This window comes from Lycorma delicatula, chromosome 5, assembly GCF_047948215.1.
Source record: "Lycorma delicatula isolate Av1 chromosome 5, ASM4794821v1, whole genome shotgun sequence".
Taxonomy (NCBI): Eukaryota; Metazoa; Arthropoda; class Insecta; order Hemiptera; family Fulgoridae; genus Lycorma; species Lycorma delicatula.
The window spans coordinates 15,464,891-15,486,215 of record NC_134459.1 but is presented as its reverse complement, the minus strand read 5'-3'; the positions used below and the strand labels follow the sequence as shown (position 1 = coordinate 15,486,215).

General features: G+C 29.0%; 1 protein-coding gene across 1 annotated transcript in view; it reads left to right on the top strand.

The window, feature by feature from the left end:
* The window catches only part of LOC142324719 (lutropin-choriogonadotropic hormone receptor-like), a 179,342-nt gene extending 175,773 nt beyond the window's left edge, over positions 1-3,569 (top strand). Inside the window, exon 9 of the mRNA XM_075365636.1 lies at positions 2,879-3,569. Coding sequence (XP_075221751.1) covers positions 2,879-3,569 — 691 coding nt within the window. The remainder of the gene's footprint in view (positions 1-2,878) is intronic.
* Positions 3,570-21,325: the final 17,756 nt, after the last annotated feature.

Genomic DNA, 21,325 nt, shown 5'->3' with positions numbered 1-21,325 from the left:
CTCAAAATAAAATTTAATATTACATAATAATAAAATAATTGATATTAATTTTACTCTTCTGAATAATTTTACACAGCGACTATTACTGCTGATCATGTTAACAATGTGAAAATGAAGCTTGTTTCAACAGAAATAGTGTTCAAAATATCATAACCAGCGTATCTGGAGTGACGAGAATCCTCATGGCACCTTACAAATTATCCATAAACAAAGATTCTCCCTTAACGTATGGGCAAGTACTACTTTTAATGACTATATTTTGGGTCCTGTCATTGTACCAAACCATTCAAATTGGAAAAATTATCTTGCTCATTTGACTGAAAATCATCCACATTTTTTGGAAGATCAATCTCTACAATTAAGAGTGAATATGTGGTTTCACCACAATGGAGCTCCAGCACATTTCAGTCAGTTGATATTAGAATTCCTGCTGAAAAATCGATAGGCCGCAGAGGTCTAGTGCCCTGGCCTGCCCGATCACCTGAATTAAACCCTCTTGACTTCTACCTCTGGAGCCGCTTGAAACGTGTTGTTTATTCAACTCCAATACTCAACACTGAGGATGTTCAACAAAGGATCCAAGATAAATTTCCGGAAATTAGGATTACTCCCTGAATTTTTGAACGGTTAAGACAATTTCTTAGAAAAACACTGAACGCTTGTGCAATCTCTAATGTTGGACACACTGAACATGACACTATAACTTTTAACTGTAATTATGACACAGTAATTGTTAACTGTTAACTGTTTATTTAAAAAAGAAAGTATACCTAATATTCTACAACAATTAACGTAAGATTATCACAAGTAGTTTTTTTTTACTTTTTTAATTAATACGTTTTTTTTTAATTATTATTATTATTATTATTGTGAGAAAATTAATACTTAATCTGATATTAGTGTACAATACTAGAATTAACAATAAATAAAAATAATTAATATTTCATCGAATTGAACGTAAAGTGGAGGACATGAAAACAGACACAAATATTACATCCATTATCTGTCATAACTCGGCTAATTGTAATCGATTTAAAAAAAAACTGTCATTTTGTTCAAAATAAAAGCTTAATATTTAAAAAAATAACATACATTTTGATAAAACTAATATTTATGGAGACATAACGGATTGAAAAATAAACATGGCCGCCATTTTGTAATTTGCGAAGTTATTTAAGTCCTGATTTTTTACTAAGTGTAAAACTTTATTACAAAGGCGCTTACGAAATATTAATGTGATTCCTCTATCCGAACTTGAAATATATAGATTTTTATATAAAAATAACAAAATGGCGGACAGGGAGAGAATGAAGGAGAAATTGTCATTTTTCCTAAGGATATGACATTAGAACTGTCATAATCCTTCATTCTCTCCTAAGGATATTTTTTGTTTAGTTTTATAAGTAGAATCCGAAAAAGTATAGCCAGCCCACCATTTTAGAAACACTCGGAATATATTTATGTAATAAATAGCATTCATTAAATAAAACATTAACTACGCAAAGATAATTTGAATTAAAAAAGGCTGTATAAACGAACTAAAAGATAAATCCTATAAATACTTGGTAAGGTTACCAAAAACGAAAAATGATAGCTATGTCTACTACACTACTACCCTAATAAATATTGTGGACGATCGCGTTTGAAAGTTAATAACTCCGTACAGCACCCTTCAAGTCCGACCCATTTTACATTTGTGGTCGCCTTCAGTTTCTTTTTTTTTTACCTTAAATGAGAATTTTTTTAGGCGATTTAAAAAAGGGCCGAATTTTAGAAAGAAATTTCAGAAAATCTTACTTTGGCTGACTGGAGCAGGTAAATGAATTCCTTTAAATTTTACAGCGTTGTTTTTCATTTCGAATAGATAGGTCAAAAATCACATTTTTAAGTTTCATACTTTTGTAGCTATTTATATATCAAGAATTGTAAACTGTTCAATTACAACTCTTAGAGCCATATAAGGGTAATCGATTAATTATGAATTCAATATAGCAAATAAAATATTCAAATAAATTTACCAGGTAGTTTTTTTTATTAAGTAAGAACGACAAATAATAATCCATACGTGGAAGAGGACACGTATTGCAGATCCTCATAGTATGTGGAGAATTATTTCGTTGTAGGACGAATCCACGATACTATTGGAATTTTTAAAAAAAATCAAATATTATCTTTACAAGGAATTGCATAAAAATTATTTTTTGTAGAATTTTGAAACTTAAGTAAAACACCGTACCTACATATTTTACATGTAATTTAATCATATAATTACACTAATTACGGAATAGTAATTAAGGAATAACGAAGAAAATCAGTAGTAGCGTAATTTATTTCTATTTCTGAATCAGAAAAGCACCTTAATTTACATAAGATTTAAAGAATACTGAAGAAATGGGGAAAAATCTCTTTCTGAAAGAGTTAAATATTTTTCCGTAAAATTTCCGGTTTATTGAAAAATGCTACGAGTATCTAATCAATTTAGGTGATGTTTTATGAACCCACCGGGTTGGTCTAGTGGTTAACGCGTCTTCCCAAATCAGCTGATTTGGAAGTCGAGAGTTACAGCGTTCAAGTCCTAGTAAAGCCAGTTATTTTTACACGAATTTAAATACGATCGTGGATACCGGTGTTCTTTGGTGGTTGGGTTTCAATTAACCACATATCTCAGGAACGGTCGAACTGAGAATGTACAAGACTACAGTACTTCATTTACACTCATAATATCATCCTCATTCATCCTCTGAAGAATTATCTAAACGGTAGTTACCGGAGGCTAAACAGGAAAAAGGGAGAAAAAGGTGATGTTTTATGTAAATTTGTTATTATAATAAATTAAATTTAATTATGTTATATTTTTGTGTTTTTTTCTTTGTTACAGTATCTGTCTACCTTTGAAGAAAGAATATTTAATAGACTGCGCATATTTAGCAACATTATTAACGTTTAACGGTTTAGCATTCTGCGCTATATGTACGTGCTATAGTAGAATGTACTGTAGCATACGACAGGGACAAGATGCTGTAGCGACGTTAGCGAGATCAGATATGAGAGTCGCTAAAAGAATGGCATTACTGGTTTTTACAGACTTTGCTTGTTGGGCGCCGATCGCATTTTTCGGTTTAACAGCGTTAGCCGGTTACCCGTTAATCGACGTATCAAAAACTAAAATACTTTTAGTATTTTTTTATCCGTTAAATTCTTGCGCGAATCCGTATTTATACGCGTTGCTTACGCAACAGTACAGAAGAGATATGTTTATATTGTTAAGTAGGTATGGACTATGTGCTCAGCGTGCCGCAAGATATAAAGGTACAACGGGCACGACACCTAGAGGTTTTACACCCGGAAATTGTGTTCCGACAGCAATAGGAGGAAATACTGCGCCTCAAGGGGGACATAGAGGATCAGTTTTAACCAGTTTAACGTCGATTGAAAATGTACCCGTCCGTTCAGGTCCTTTATCGACAGTACCTGAAGCGTCTCAAGTAGAAATGATACCTGCGACTACTATAATGAATAACAGTATCAGAACGCATGAGAATAATTCAAAACTAAGTTCGTTTCTGTAATTATATTTATAATTTATAACTGTAAAATATTTTTGGTAAAAAATTTTATACGGTCGATTAAATTTATGTTCTTTTATATTTTATCGAATCGCTACTCGAGTAATAAATCCATTCGTAGAATAAATTACAAAAAAATTTAAATAAGGTTCAAAGAATCGGGGACTATTTTTTTACACTTATATATAAACTTTTCAAAGACATTAATATTTTTTACAGTTGTAGTTCATACCTTATCGATGATGATAATCATTGAAAATAAATAAAATTAAGTTATTCACGAAATATTCTGTCTATAAACACTGGAAAGGTTTACGGTTTTTTTTAACTTTTGAGAGAACGATTTATTTAGGCTTACTAAAGCGTATCCCCACCCTCTAAAATTTAAACTTACAACTTAGTTTACACGGTGAATATAAACGATTTATGTATTTTTGAAAATTACTCTACAAACTGACAGATTTTTATTATTCCTTTGCTTGTTCCTAGTAATTTTTTACTCGGTAACTTAACTGAACATTTTTAATTAAAAAATACATGTAAGAGCGATGATTAGAAGATAGGTTCCATTTTTTGTCATCATGATAGTTTAATTTTTTCTCTTAAAATATTGATAGAGCCTGACATCATTCTAATATTCGCATTAAACGTATCGTTCCGTAAAATTCAATAAAATTATGTAGAAACTTTCCCCAAGCTCACACTTGCTTGGTAAAAGTCTTTTTACATCACTTCTTTTTACTTTCTTTTCTTATTTCTATAAATATGTATGGTATTTCTTGCTAACAACTTTTTTTCTATCGGGTAACGTTTTAAGAGACTTATACTTATTTTGAATAAGAAAAATAAAAGAGAAAAGAGAAAATAAGAAAAAAATTAAATAAACTTAATTTTAAATAAATAAAGACGACTTTAAAAAGAAAATACCCCTAGAAAAAAATACTTTGCAACTTTTCTTTAAAATTCAACTTTTGAAGTCGACGATGAATTAAGATTTATTCAATTTGTTGATAATAATTTTTAATCTGATGCTGGTTTGTATATATTGAAATTAAAAGGTTTGAAATATTACTGTTTTATTTCTTTAAATAATTTTCGCGAGTGGTACCGTCTCGGCCTTTCATCCGGAGGTCCCGGGTTCGAATCCGGATCAGGCATAGCATTTTCACTCACTCTATAAATCATTCGTCACATCCTCTGAAGCAATACCTAATGGTGGACTGGGAAAAAAAAACTATTTAAATGCGTTTTTTTGATTTTTATAAAAATATTTATAATTATTTGTTTTTAATTTTAAAAAGGTGTCTAATTTTATACCAGTAGGACTATCTCGGAATATATTCCATTAGTTGCCTGTAAAGGAGTGGAGAAGGAAATCGGCAAAAGAAATAACAAAAAAAAAATAACATCCGTAAAATCTTTCGAGAATAAAAATGTGAAGAGATTTGAAAGAGAAAAGTTTTTGATAAACTATATTTTTGGTTTATCAAGTATTGGAGTGCTGTGAAAGAAGAAAAAAATAGGTGGGCTAAGAATACCGGATCCATTAATTACGTTAACTTGTTATTACATTTTATACAGAAACTTATATAAATATATTTTTTTATTTACAGTTTAAATGTAGAAAAAATGAAATGAAAACGAAATAATTAACTAAGTAGAAGATAATTAATTAATTAGAAGATTAAATTACATTTTCGCATTGATTTGTTGACATTTTAGGTTCTTAACAGGATATAAGAGACTAATTCTATTTTCTTAAAAAAATAAAAAAACAGTTACGAATAACGAAAAAAAATCAAAGGAACATTTTCTGTCGTAAATTCCCTTGGCAAAATTATTATTATTTCCCTTGTCAAAAATATAAATTAAGGTCAAAATCATGAGTAACATGATATTAACAAACTACTAAATGAAATTGGTAATGGATTTTTTTCGTAAATCATTAATCATGAATATCTTTTTATATTATTTTTTACAAAATGAAAATAACGAAAAAGAAATTATAAAAAATATTTAAGATATTTTCCTACAACTACAAATAAATAAAAACTTAATATAAATTTAATCTTAGATAATTTATCAATAATTCCATTTCGGTTTAAAAAATAATAATAATTAAAATCGAAAATAAATAAAAGAGAGTAGCCCACTAGTACTCTATCATTTCCAGTACATTATTTCCCAAGAGAAAATCAGCAAAAGTAGATCTACTTCTGTACCATAAAGGCGATTGTAAGAGGCGATAACTGGGAAAGCCCACTTCAATACAAAATTTGGGCATGAATCCAAAAATAAGTTCCAGCCTTAAATTAAAGCACTACTTATCTTAAACCACTTGAATAATTTTCCTTTTTAATACAAATACAGGAAAATTCTATATACTATTATTCAAATTTATAAGGTGTTTCTTGCCACAACTACTAGTCTAAAAATATTAGAATAAAGATTAGATACATGAAGGAAAGTCAAATCTTGGTGAAAATATTAATCATCTTTATTAGTTTAATTTTAATAAATTGTACTAATATAACACTCAAATTCGGTACAGGTTGTAGTACATAATTTTCAAAAATATATCACAAAATCCTGTAAAAAATATATAGTGATCAACCGCGATTTTTTTTTTTTTTTTATTACAAAACAAAATGAATAATTTTCAGTTCGTATTTAAGATTAAACTGATAAAGAATTCTCAATATAATCCTAATGAGTTAGCCGATACTTTCTTTCTTTTTTCTCTCCCAAAACTAATCTTGTTATTCGTTAAGAATTTAATAAATCAAATAAATTTAATTCCAGTGATTTAATTAAAAAAGATGAAGGATGCTGCAATTTTTAAATATTCGTATAATTTTACTAAAGATATTTTTTACTGTAAACAATGAGGAGAAATTAAAATCTTTTTTTAATAAAGCTATGAACCCGTAAGCTTATATTTAGCTTATCTTTTCTTTTTTTTTGTAAAAAAAGTCAGGATGTCTAAAACGTATTGAGCCTTTGGAGGCCAAAATTGAGAATCACTTATTAGAAAAAAACATTATGAAACCAGATACATGCAAACAAACAGCCCTTGCTTTCTGCTACGTTCTGATCACTACTAAAAACACATCTAAACCGCTTTCATATTTCTTCCACCTACTAAAACTAAAAAAAAAGGAACTAAACTAAAAAATGGAACTAAAAAGGAACGTTCCATACTCACGCGAAGTAAAAAAAAAAACTACCTTCCATCAGCACGCCAGTATCGGCATTGGGGGAGCGACAGTTCTCTGTCTCCCTCGCAACCTCGCATGGAGTTTCCTATGTGCGCATGCGCACAACAGCCAAACACCACGCCACTGTGAAGCGGACAGTTCCATACAAAGATTTTTGTGTCTTTTTCATAAACTGGGGGATGACTATTGATATTAAGCAAAAAGATTATATATTGTACAAGTATAAAGAAAAAAGGACTCATTATATTAAATGTTATCGATAATATCAAGTGGAAATAGCGGATGATGCAGTTCCACAGTGCCTACACGCGAGCCGCCACTGCCTCTGAGATAATTTTTTTTTCAGCACAACTGTACTTTCTCAGAAGTGTTGTAGAAAACAATAATAACAACACGAATTAAAAAAATGGCAAATTGATGAAACACTAAAAAAATAAACCTAAAAAGAAAAAATTAAATGTGAATGTAAAAACAGAAACAGATATGAAGAGAATAAAGGATTGATTAATTATTAACGTACAACACTCAGCGGGTGGAATTACACGATAGAGGTACTACGGCTCAGAACGTTAAATCTTTTAACATCTTCACCACTGTCCAAAAGATGACGGTCAAGTGATTAAGATAATCGTTTAGCCGAAGCTCATACTTCAAACTGATACATTGTTCTTCCTTGACGTACCGTAGAGTCACATATTTTTGGATTTCACTGTTTTTATCAAATATCTCGCTATACACCAGACTAATTTGTCCTGAAACCGCTATATGATTTCACCATTTGTCTTGCTTGCTGTGCCCCGTAGTTGAACGCCATATGTCCAAAGAAGAAAAAAAATTTCTGACTATAAAAGTAGCTTATTAGGCAAAAATAAATCAGACCTCCTGTCCAATAATCAGTACATTTCCTTGAACTTTACGTTAAACTGCTTTCTAGTTTCTCTCACATGGAACTTCAACGTCAAATGACGATCTATCTGAAAACCCAGGTACCTACCGTACTTTATCAGTAAGCGGAATTAAAATTCCATAAAGAGACAATTTAGAAATTATTTTTATTTGTTTAGTCATAACAATAGGTTGCTATAAGCATAATCATGACATCAGACATAGCCTGATGTCATGAAGGTGATATTTACTTTCAGAATATTTCAAAATAATTTCGTGGATAACGTTATTTACATTAATTTACGTAATTTCTTTTACATTAAATGTAAAAATTTGGCCTAGTTTTTACGCTTTATCTAAATTTTATACTTAATAAAAACTTAATGTAAAAAATAATACATATTTAAACAGTTGAAAGAATCTAATTTCACGCTCCGGTAGTAGTATCATTAAATCATTTCTTCGCGTTGCAGTTCGTAATTTTACCGTAATACGAATTCTTGTATCTTTTCTTTCTTGTAAACGGGCTTTCCCAGCGTTTTTTTTAAAGCGTATCTATATTTTATATAAAGTAATTAATTTAAACAAAATAGTTAAAAAAGCAAAACCGAAAAAAAAAAAAAAAAACTATTAAAAAACAATTATTTTTCAAATCTTTCTTAAATTTCAATAATTTGTTGTTAACGCCAAATCAAGGGTCAGTTAGTTTTTAATTTGATGCCGAATTTTAAATATTAATATTTAAAGAAAAGATGAATATTATTTTTTTAATTTTGGTTATTTTTTATAAAACTGTTTTTAACTGTTTATTTTTTTTGAATTTAAAAAAATCTTCTGTTTAAAGTTAGATTTCAGCATATAATAAATAATAAGGATTAATTCAATTCTCTGTCAATGGAAATAGAACATTCGTTAAATATACGTAACAATGAAATATTAACTGATAATAGATTTCTTAACTTTCATTAATTAACTGTTCCATAAAAACGTAATTTTACGTTGATATTGTATACATTTTATTTTATTTTATTATTTATTTTTTTTAAATTAATAATGTAACTTCAACTAACTGCAACGAGAAATTACATTTATAAAATAGACTTTTATTAGTTAGACTTCATAAGAAAGCTACCTATTGTAATGGGTACCATGATTCTAGTTCCAAAAAATTTCGACATATCTTCGCGTTTCACATTCCCCAGATCCCAAAACCACCGTCAGTCAAAAGTTTATATATATATATATATATATTTCACTTTCTTGTGGACACTATAACAGCCGTAATTTCCCGCCAATCACTTTCAAATTTATAGATAAAATAGAACAACCCAAAATCAAGCTCGAGTTCGTTAAGCGGCAAAATCGGACCATAGGGGTGGAAATGAGAGGGTTTTTTCTATAAAAAAAATTTGGTATAACTTTCCTATTAAGTAAAATATCAAATTCGTTTAAAGTTGTTCTTTGGATAAGGGCCTAAAACTAAAAATCTAAATAAAATTTTTTGATATCATCAACCATTGGCCCAGAGGGTGGAAAAAATGGGGTTTCGAAAACAAAAAGTCAGACCTTCCTTAATAGACACAGTATTGAATCTGTTTAATGTGGTCGTTAGTACTCTAAACATTACCTAAAACTTCTTGTCTGTAACAGTTTTTGATATGACCAACCCTAACGGCAAGAGATGACCAAAATATTTTTCTTAACTTTATGTCGCACGTTTTTTATCCTCTAATTTGCAACGGTGAAATCTACCTCCGTCTTCCGGCGTACCGAAAGGGATTTTTTTTTAATTATCAGATGTAAAATAAACTTAAATTTATTAAATAGTAACAATAATAAAATAAGCAAACAGTGAATATATTTTTACGATAAATTATTGGTGTACATAAATGATGTATAAAAGATTATTTTTAATTCGGAATATCTCATGAATATAAACACTAGCTTTATTCGTTACTTTATTATGATTTTATATAATTTACGTTAAAATTGAAGAATTAATTAACGTAATTGCTTAAACTTAATGAATACATCGTTTTTTAGGGTGTGGCACATCATTGTATATGAGTCAGTTATTATTTTATATCTATATATTACACGATATATTCCTATTTAGAATTTATTAATTTCGTAAAATAATTCATTGAAAAATAAGATAAAATACTTTTTTTTTTAATACAATAAATGATAAATAGAATAATATAAAATTAAATTAAATCATAATATAAAATCCAATCATTTTACTTATCTGCAATGAAAACTACTGGATTATGTAACTTACTTGGAAGAGGTATGTAATTGCTTACTGATAAAAATGTTGAACAGGAAAAACAAGGATGAAAAACCATGTTATATTTAATAATATCACTTACGAAAGTCGAGTGAATATTAAATTTCTACATTTGAAACTTTTTTTTTTAAAATCTACCTCAAATGGAAAGTATGCTAATTCATGACGAATAGTAAACAAATTAATAATAACAAATAAGATTGGTATTACGTATCTTTGAAGGATTTAAATACTCTAAAATTTTATTTCACAAATTTTGATTACGGAAAATTAAGCAGCGTATAACTAAACCAACCAACTTTTTCAGATACTACAAATAAAAGAAAACATAATTTTTTTCTTACTTGTTTTCTAATCTCTTTTCTTAATTTTATAAAAAATGATAATTCTTTTACACAAAATGTACAAATAAATTACGGAAAAATATTTTTTTCATCATTTAAGATAATCTGCATTATTTGCGGTTAACCAGAATTAATTTTCCTTAGGACAAATTAATCACAGATACTTAATTTGCCTGGTTTTTCATTTATCCAATTTTTAAATTAGACATCTATAGTAATAATAATAATAATAATCCTTATTCCACAAAATAAACAGATTACAATTTTTTTTGTCTTCAGTCATTTGACTGGTTTAATGCAGCTCTCCAAGATTCCCTATCTAGTGCTAGTCATTTCATTTCGATATAACCCCCAAAATCGTACATCCCTAACAATTTGTTTTACATATTCCAAACGTTGCCTGCCTACACAATTTTTTCCTTCTACCTGTGCCTCCAATATTAAAGCGACTATTCCAGGATGTCTTAATACGTGGCCTATAAGACTGCCCCTTCTTTTAGCTATATTTTTCCAAATGCTTCTTTCTTCATCTATTTGCCGCAACACCTCTTCATTTGTCACTTTATCCACCCGTCTGATTTTTAACATTCTTCTATAGCACCGCATTTCAGAAGCTTCTAATCTTTTCTTCTCAGGTACTCCGATCGTCCAAGTTTTACTTCCACATAAAGTAACGCTCCAAACATATACTTTCAACAATTTTTTCCTGACATTTAAATTAATTTTTGATGTAAACAAATTATATTTCTTACTGAAGGCTCGATTCGCTTGTGCTATTCGGCATTTTATATCGCTCCTGCTTCGTCCATCTTTAGTAATTCTACTTCCCAAATAACAAAATTCCTCTACCTCCATAATCTTTTCTCCTTCTATTTTCACATTCAGCGGTTCATCTTTGTTATTTCTACTACATTTCATTACTTTCGTTTTGTTCTTGTTTATTTTCATGCGGTAGTTCTTGCGTAGGACTTCAAACATGCTATTCATTGTTTCTTCTAAATCCCTTTTACTCTCGGCTAGAATTACTATATAATCAGCAAATCGTAGCATCTTAATCTTTTTCACCGTTTACTGATTGCAAATGAAAATAAAATTATTTACAGTTATAAATTCTTAATACATAAACTTAGTAGACATACAACCAAACAATATAAAATAGAAATAAAGTAATTTAAACATTTATTTACATCTTAAATGGACGAAATATTTAATCAAATTCATTTATCAAACACGTAAAGACAACCACATTAAATGCAATATAATGAAGTTATATTATAATATTAGATTCAATCACATTCACTAATAACAATTTAAATATTCAAATATTTACGGAACACAAATAATGTAGTATTTTAAAACAACTCAGATTATTTTTTATATAAAAAAAAAACGAAGTACACCTTATGAATAATTTCTATAATCAAGATGACGATATCTAATAATACTTTAAAAAATTATTAAAAGACTCGCCTTAAAAAAAAAAAATATATATATATATATATACAAGGTAGGAACAGCGCTACTGGAAGTTTATTACGGAGATAATTATGCGGCTTCATCATCAGTAGAGTACTACCGTAGCATCAAAAGAAATCCTAGGTGCCACCGGCAACTCTATTAATGAACAAGTTATACAAACAACCCTGAAAAAATTTTCTAGAAGCATATTTTTTTTTTTTAGGATCAATAAATCCTTTTAATTTAAAAAAATAAACTCGCACAAAATTCATGAAAATAGAATTTCTTTTATAAATTTAGCCTATTGTAAAAAAAAAACAACATAAAAACAATGATAAGATTATTAACGCACGGAAAATATAATCAAACAAAAGTTTTGTTTTCATTGAACCACTGCAGCTTTTATAAAAAGGTAAATCCCTTTAATAGATAAAAATGAGGCTAAACTAGGTAAGAAAGTTCATCTGAAAAAAAGTAATAAACGCCTTAAAACAATTCTGTTGATTTAATCTCTAGTTATCAATATTTACTAGGAAAAGCATAAAAGTAATCATAATTTAGGTGGACTTCAAATTTTACACCTTAGCGCCGCAATACTATATATATTTTTCGTGGGACATCTGAATATATATGTATAAAAAGTTCCCACGTAGAAACAGAGAAACTTTCAGGATATATTTACAGGTGAAAATAATGAAAAAGTCCATATAAACATAAATCTGGAAGGCTTAGTTTTCGAGTTACGGCTAGGAAAAGATTTCACCCGGATTTCAGCTCTTCTTATAAAAAGATCTGAATTCTTAAATTCCATTTTTTAGAACTGAAGATTCCATTTTTCATAAAAGTGGCTTCATCAGTAAATAAAATTGAATATACCTTATCAGCGTTGTCTAGAATTCAACGACTCAAGTTTAACCACTGTGGATAATCTGTTGGCCGCAAATTATGAACCTTCTGCAGTCGGAAAGAATAAAAATTTTCTTTCCGTAGGATGCGCTACACTTAGTTTTTTGATAGACCAGTGCACCATGAAATTCGTTTTATACTATTGTCTGGGCTACGCTGAATCACACGATGTTCCTCATTAACACGATGATTTACTTAGCGTTCAACAAAAAACGATCACGTTGGAATTGTCCCTTTTGTTTGTAAATTCTGATACAAAGAAGAATTTTTTAAAAGAATGCTTTAAAAAGAATGTTTATTGGGTACAGAAAGAAATAATATTACTTTTTATCTGGTTTTTTTTCAATAAAAAATCGATTTTTATTTACTTTTTATTGGCTATATAATAAATTTATTTTTTCAGAATTAAATTTTCAAACAAACAATTTGTTACTAAATCTTTGTTGCATTTATCGGTAATTTAACAAAGCTATTTTACTACAAACCTAAAACAGACTTGTTTTTCGACACCGAATTTTGTATTTTACGTCAAATATCATAAAGACTACTGAAGGTACAGTTCTTGGACCTGTTTTATCCTAGTTCCCAGCTGAAATTAAAAAAGAAACCACAACGTTACTCCTTAATTTGGATCTCAAAAATTACTATAGGGCTTTTTTTTATTAGAAGAGCTGAAATTTGGGCGAAATCTTTCGCTAGCCGTAGCTCGAAAAAAAAATGTTTCCAGACTTATGTTTATATGAACGTTTATCATTATTTTTATCTGTAGAACATGTCGTGAAAGTTTCTGCGTGGTACACTCTGTATATATATATATATATATATAAAACCTTTCTTAATCTCTTGGGTTAACCAATCAACTATACAAATTTATAAATTAAATACACTACGTTTCGCTTAGAATTCTCCAACATTTTTTTTTTTTTTAACATCCCAAGGCAACTAGTCCCGGCCGTTAGGCACAACACAGTCACCTCATGGTGACATGGCAGAGTAGTCTGTGCCCTCCTTAACTTACCCCTTCATTAGGCTTTCCCAACTGGGTCCCTCCAGCCTCACAAGAACACGCCGACTTCCTCTTCTGGACAGCCGATACGCCTCTCCGCTGGAGAGCAACCCTCCCAGGCCTTGCTCTACAAGCTCCAGACGTGCGTTGCTCACGTCCTTTGCTGTCCACGACCCACTCACACCTCGAGAGTTCTCTATATCATCATCAGGGAACTCCGACTCCCCCGCCCCTCCACTCATGTGTGTGGGCGAGCCAAAAAAACTCTAGGCATAGAGGCTTATTTCCCTGGCCCTATACAATGCCACGCTTCGACCCTAAACTTCCTGAATTTTTTTAAGTCTTCCCCGTTTTTTTTTATACACAATTTCGTCAGAACACAACAACCCCAGTACTATACGTGTAGAACCGCATATAGTAAGTACATATTCACTATAGTATACAATACACGAAGCCCATTACCGAATTGATTGGTTAACCCAAGAGATTAATAAAGGTAATTTTTTTAGGTAATTTATGTCATGTTTAATTCTACTATTTCTAATATTTAATTCTACCCAATCAAAAGGAAAATAAACTTAAATAAATTACATCTAAGTTCATATATATATATATATATATATATATATATATATATATAAATCGTTTTGTATATTATTACTGTAGGATAAGCCACTGAGATTGGCATGACAAGAAAGAATAAGACAAATAACACACTGACTTAAATATACTGGGCAATTCTCTCACTCCCTAACATTTTGTCAGACGGTAAAATAAATAACTATTTACTGTTTACAACTTATAGTTCTCGAGCAATTTCAGGTGTATAGTTACGTAATCGCATCACAATACGTTTACATAAACACAATCCCTTACTTAAGTAATATTAAAAAAAAAATCTCATTATATTTTTTTGAAAGTAGGCCTAATTTTATTTAAGGTAATTTTTATCAGTTTTATATCATAAATAAAAATATTTAAAAAAATATTCATTTTTATACGAAATCTTTTTCAAATTTTTTCATAAGATTTTTGTAATAATATATGTTTATTACGATTGCTAATTTGTATGTAAGTAAATATTTCTGTAAGTAGCCAATCTATATGTAAACACATAGTATAGTAATTATTTGCAAAAGATTTTATAATTAGTTAAACTATTATTATTAATACTGTTACGTTAAAATAGAGGTATATCTTTTATTAAAAAAAATAATAAATGTAATAAATTAATAAAATATGTTTAGTATATCCTTAATTCCTATCTGTTTCCTTTTTAATCGCTTAATTTAATGCATTAGTGAAGCGCTCCGAAGCAACGAAAGTAATTCCATGGAGGAAATTGATAGACCGAGACCCGTATAAATCAATCGTATTTCAACGTTGCTATTAGTTGCTGGGTTCTAATTAACAATAAATCCTGTCCGAGATCCGGTGTTATAATAACCTTTATGTACACCCATCGCACGAAAAAATGCACCTTCTTCTGGGGTCAACATCAAGAAAACCGCCATAGATAGCTACAGCCTTCTAGACTGTCATACGAATCAATCAATCCGTTTGTCAAATTTAAATACATACTAAATTCAGTTCTATATACCATAAAATGGTTTTTTAAGAAGTTTTAAGGAATAATTAATCATGTTAAAATGATTTAATTTAACACCGTTCAAGATTAGTTTACGGAAAAAATATTAAGCTTGAACGTATCAAAGATTGTTGTAATGAAATACTGAGAAATGATTTTTTTTTTTAAATACAGAAATTAAAATTTATAATGGAAAAGATAATAAGAAATATATTAATAATCAATTTACAACCAAAACAACATATACTTAATAATTTAGGAATCGCTAAAAATAAAAAAAAACCTTAATTTTATTTAAATTCAAATACGACTTTTTAGGCAGGTGTGGACATTTTTTGCCAATTTTTTTTGTAAATATACAATACATCTGGGAATAATGAAATATTAATAATTTCACATTTTAAATTCAACGGAGATTTTAATTTTTTTTAAATTGAAAGAATATTTTTATTTGCCATAGGCTATAAGAATGGAACGGGGGAAAACTTTTAATCATTTAAATCTTATCTATTTCTGTAGAAAATATTCATGTAAAAATCTCTTAATATTTATTTTTAAGAAGAAAGGAAGAGCTAAAAAAAAAAAAATCAAGATTTTTTTGGGGGTGGAGTAAATATAAAAAAAAATTTGAGCAATTTGTTATTCTAATAAAAAGACCTTCAACGTTTGAATAAAAAAATTTTAAATTTTATTTTAGCCAAAACCAACCACCCCATTTTCAAATGTTTGCAAAAATTTAATATAATAAATACCCCTGAGAACGGTATCTTCATACCAAGTTTGAAGAAACCTGGTTTACAGAGTCCGGAGTTATTAAGATTCAAATAGGCCACAATATTGAAGAACATAAAAATTCACCTACAAAAACGGTTATTTTGGCCTTACGGATAATGTTAAAAGAAATTGTTTTAAAACTTTAATATAAAAAGGTAGGATCTATTTTTTTTTTTGTAAAATTGTTTTTCTAAAATGTCGAATTGAGGCACAGCTTTACAAAAAGTTTGATTTTTTAAAATTATTTTTTGAAATAAATTACTGCTATACTTTCAATTTAGTATACCTATTTACTAGTTATGTTAACTGGGAAAGTAAAATCAAATATTTATACCGTTGTTTGTAGCTTAACAAAAAAAGTACAAAAAGATTGTTGATAAAAAAAATTGCGTGGCTAAACAAATCAAAAGCGTAAAATAAGCATAAAAGCAATCTAAACCAGTAAAACTTCAAACGGATCGTTCAGCACTACCTAATGCACATATCCATAATGCTCAGGCATAATATACTACCTGAAAATAAGATCGGTAATTACAAAAAAATTAAGCCTGATAATTCTGATTTCATATATAAGAATCAGTTATTCACTAGTCCTTTAGTAAATAAAAACAAAAATTTATCTTGAGAAAGCTAGAGAATGCATAAACTATGACTAATCGAATATATCCCTTCCAATAACCAAAATTTAAAGTAATAGAGAAGCGTTTAAATGGTCTTACGGTAGAAAAATTTCTCATAAAAAAGATAACTTAACATGAGGGAGATTGCCTTTTAAGTTTTTACAAATGACCACTAGATGACGCTATTGAGATGTAACATTACAATTGTTGCAAAATTTAACTTTTTTTATTGTTACAAAAGTGGCAGCTAAGAAATCGGCCGAGTAGTTTGTTTCCAATGAGCGTTGAGGATTTTTTACGATTTTAGTAAGGGCCTAACTCATCAATATCTGGAATCGCTACGTTCAACTTTTGGTAATGAATCATCATCAGAAAAATTATTTACAATTGGTTTGCAGAATTTCTCCACGGTCATGCTTCCGTCACCGATAAATTTCGTGAAGGTCGATCAAAATCGTTGTTCCAAAAAATATCGATGCTGTGCGCAACTCGATTGAAAAGGATCGACTTTTATCTTCCCATGAAATAGAGCCATCCTTAGGCGTGTCGATGACTATATAGTAAATCCGATTTGTATGAGCATTTAGCTGTGAAAATTATCTTTCCCGATGGATTCCGCATAATTTAGAACAGGTTCGTTTCAATCGGTGTAAGGAAATGCTCAAAAAATTCGACCGAGGAAATGTAAACTCCGTATACAACCTCGTAACAGGAGATGAAACTTGGATATATTCGTACGACCCGGAAAGTAAGCAACAATCAACTATTTGGGTGTTCCAAGTTGAACCGAATCCAACAAAAATGGTTCGTTCGGAAAGCACTTCCTAGAAAATGATCGCTTGTTTATTCGGTTATAACTTGTCATGTAGCAACCATTGTTTTAGAGGATCGAAGAACAGCTAATTCTGAATGGTATAAACAATTTCTTTGCCAGAAGTCATCTATGAAATAAGGAAAAACATTCGGAAACCTTACATCAATCTTCATCATGACAATTCACGTCTTCATAGAACGTCAAAAAATTAATTATTTGACAGAGAAAAAAATTGATTTAATGTCTCATTGCCTATAGTCACCTGATTTATCGCCTAATGACTTCTTTTTATTCCCAAATGTCAAACACAAAATGCGTGGACAGCGATTTTCATCACCTCAAGAAACTGTTGAATTCTTCTCAAACCAACTGAGATAACATCTTCAGACTGGAAAAAATGTTTCGACAATTGGTTCAAACGCATGCAAAAGTATTTAAATCTTAAAGGAGAATATTTTTAGAAACAATAAAAGGTTTCGTACCAAAATGTTCTTTTTTTTACTGGTTTTGTAAAAACTTAGAAGGCGACGTTCGTAAGATGGTAACTTACAACGTGATGGATTACACGATAAACCAAATTCCACTTGCTTTGAGAGATAATTTAAATTTTATTAAAGATAGAATTTAGTGGTTTTATTAAAGAAACCATTGACAGAATACGGAAAAGAACCTATTGGAATCTTTTCAACTGTACCAAAATAACCTTACTTTAGAATTATAAAGAAGAATGGTCGAACAAAACACGAAAAAAACATTGTACGTTGCTATCTTCATATCTGTAAATTTAAATACCGTTGCAAAATCAAAATTTCATGTTACTGCAGTAACGTCTAGGAAATAGTTCTTAGTCCTCGAAAACGCTAAAGACACTAGTTACAATTTAAAATGCACATGCAAAAGAACTAAATAAAGACGGAATATAAAATAAAGGATTATTTTGCTTATTATAAATATATATTCCCAGAAATATCTGCTGTAAGCAAATATTACCAAAAAACTGGTCACAAAATTAATTTATCTTTTTGTAAAATCGTAAATCTGAGAAATTAATTGATCAACCAGTTTTGTTCATACTTCAATACATTACAGTAAATATCCTTAGGATCATAAAAACACAAGTTTAGACAGCGGGAAACATGTACAAAATTGAAGGTGTTTCTTGTGACAAAGTTTGTATTGGACAGACGGTAGATCTTTTGAAAAATAAAATATAAAAGACCACAAATCTTGTTTTTCAAATAACAATAGAATTTTTAATCTCACCTATCATTTAATTTATGAAAATTATGTTTCTAATGATACGTAATTTCAAAATACTTCATATTGAGAAGAAATATTTGAAACTAACCTTTTAGGGTCATTCGAAATGAATAAAATTAGAAATTCTAATTTACAAGATGTAAATTCTAATGATGAAATTCTAATTTACAACATGTACAAGATCAAATTCCGAGTCGCTTTTTCAGTAATCTAGTCAATTAGGAATTAGTTTTGTGAGTTATGGTAATCTGTTTAGATTCTAATCCGTTCTTTGGAAACAGGTTAGGGGTAAGATTAGAGTTTTGGGGTGACAGATTAGGGATAAACTAAAAGGTACTTCATAATCTTAATATCATAATTACAATCTTTATTATAAGAAGCACATAAAAGTTAGTAAATTCCTGATTTTACAAAATTGAAGGTGTTTCTTGTGACAAAGTTTGTATTGGACAGACTGTTAGATCTTTTGAAAAATAAAATATAAAAGACCACAAATCTTGTTTTTCAAATAACAATAGAATTTTTAATCTCACCTATCATTTAATTTATGAAAATTATGTTTCTAATGATACGTAATTTCAAAATACTTCATATTGAGAAGAAATATTTGAAACTAACCTTTTAGGGTCATTCGAAATGAATAAAATTAGAAATTCTAATTTACAAGATGTAAATTCTAATGATGAAATTCTAATTTACAACATGTACAAGATCAAATTCCGAGTCGCTTTTTCAGTAATCTAGTCAATTAGGAATTAGTTTTGTGAGTTATGGTAATCTGTTTAGATTCTAATCCGTTCTTTGGAAACAGGTTAGGGGTAAGATTAGAGTTTTGGGGTGACAGATTAGGGATAAACTAAAAGGTACTTCATAATCTTAATATCATAATTACAATCTTTATTATAAGAAGCACATAAAAGTTAGTAAATTCCTGATTTTACAAAATTGAAGGTGTTTCTTGTGACAAAGTTTGTATTGGACAGACTGTTAGATCTTTTGAAAAATAAAATATAAAAGACCACAAATCTTGTTTTTCAAATAACAATAGAATTTTTAATCTCACCTATCATTTAATTTATGAAAATTATGTTTCTAATGATACGTAATTTCAAAATACTTCATATTGAGAAGAAATATTTGAAACTAACCTTTTAGGGTCATTCGAAATGAATAAAATTAGAAATTCTAATTTACAAGATGTAAATTCTAATGATGAAATTCTAATTTACAACATGTACAAGATCAAATTCCGAGTCGCTTTTTCAGTAATCTAGTCAATTAGGAATTAGTTTTGTGAGTTATGGTAATCTGTTTAGATTCTAATCCGTTCTTTGGAAACAGGTTAGGGGTAAGATTAGAGTTTTGGGGTGACAGATTAGGGATAAACTAAAAGGTACTTCATAATCTTAATATCATAATTACAATCTTTATTATAAGAAGCACATAAAAGTTAGTAAATTCCTGATTTTACAAAATTGAAGGTGTTTCTTGTGACAAAGTTTGTATTGGACAGACTGTTAGATCTTTTGAAAAATAAAATATAAAAGACCACAAATCTTGTTTTTCAAATAACAATAGAATTTTTAATCTCACCTATCATTTAATTTATGAAAATTATGTTTCTAATGATACGTAATTTCAAAATACTTCATATTGAGAAGAAATATTTGAAACTAACCTTTTAGGGTCATTCGAAATGAATAAAATTAGAAATTCTAATTTACAAGATGTAAATTCTAATGATGAAATTCTAATTTACAACATGTACAAGATCAAATTCCGAGTCGCTTTTTCAGTAATCTAGTCAATTAGGAATTAGTTTTGTGAGTTATGGTAATCTGTTTAGATTCTAATCCGTTCTTTGGAAACAGGTTAGGGGTAAGATTAGAGTTTTGGGGTGACAGATTAGGGATAAACTAAAAGGTACTTCATAATCTTAATATCATAATTACAATCTTTATTATAAGAAGCACATAAAAGTTAGTAAATTCCTGATTTTACAAAATTGAAGGTGTTTCTTGTGACAAAGTTTGTATTGGACAGACTGTTAGATCTTTTGAAAAATAAAATATAAAAGACCACAAATCTTGTTTTTCAAATAACAATAGAATTTTTAATCTCACCTATCATTTAATTTATGAAAATTATGTTTCTAATGATACGTAATTTCAAAATACTTCATATTGAGAAGAAATATTTGAAACTAACCTTTTAGGGTCATTCGAAATGAATAAAATTAGAAATTCTAATTTACAAGATGTAAATTCTAATGATGAAATTCTAATTTACAAAATGTACAAGATCAAATTCCGAGTCGCGTTTTCAGTAATCTAGTCAATTAGGAATTAGTTTTGTGAGTTATGGTAATCTGTTTAGATTCTAATCCGTTCTTTGGAAACAGGTTAGGGGTAAGATTAGAGTTTTGGGGTGACAGATTAGGGATAAACTAAAAGGTACTTCATAATCTTAATATCATAATTACAATCTTTATTATAAGAAGCACATAAAAGTTAGTAAATTCCTGATTTTACAAAATTGAAGGTGTTTCTTGTGACAAAGTTTGTATTGGACAGACTGTTAGATCTTTTGAAAAATA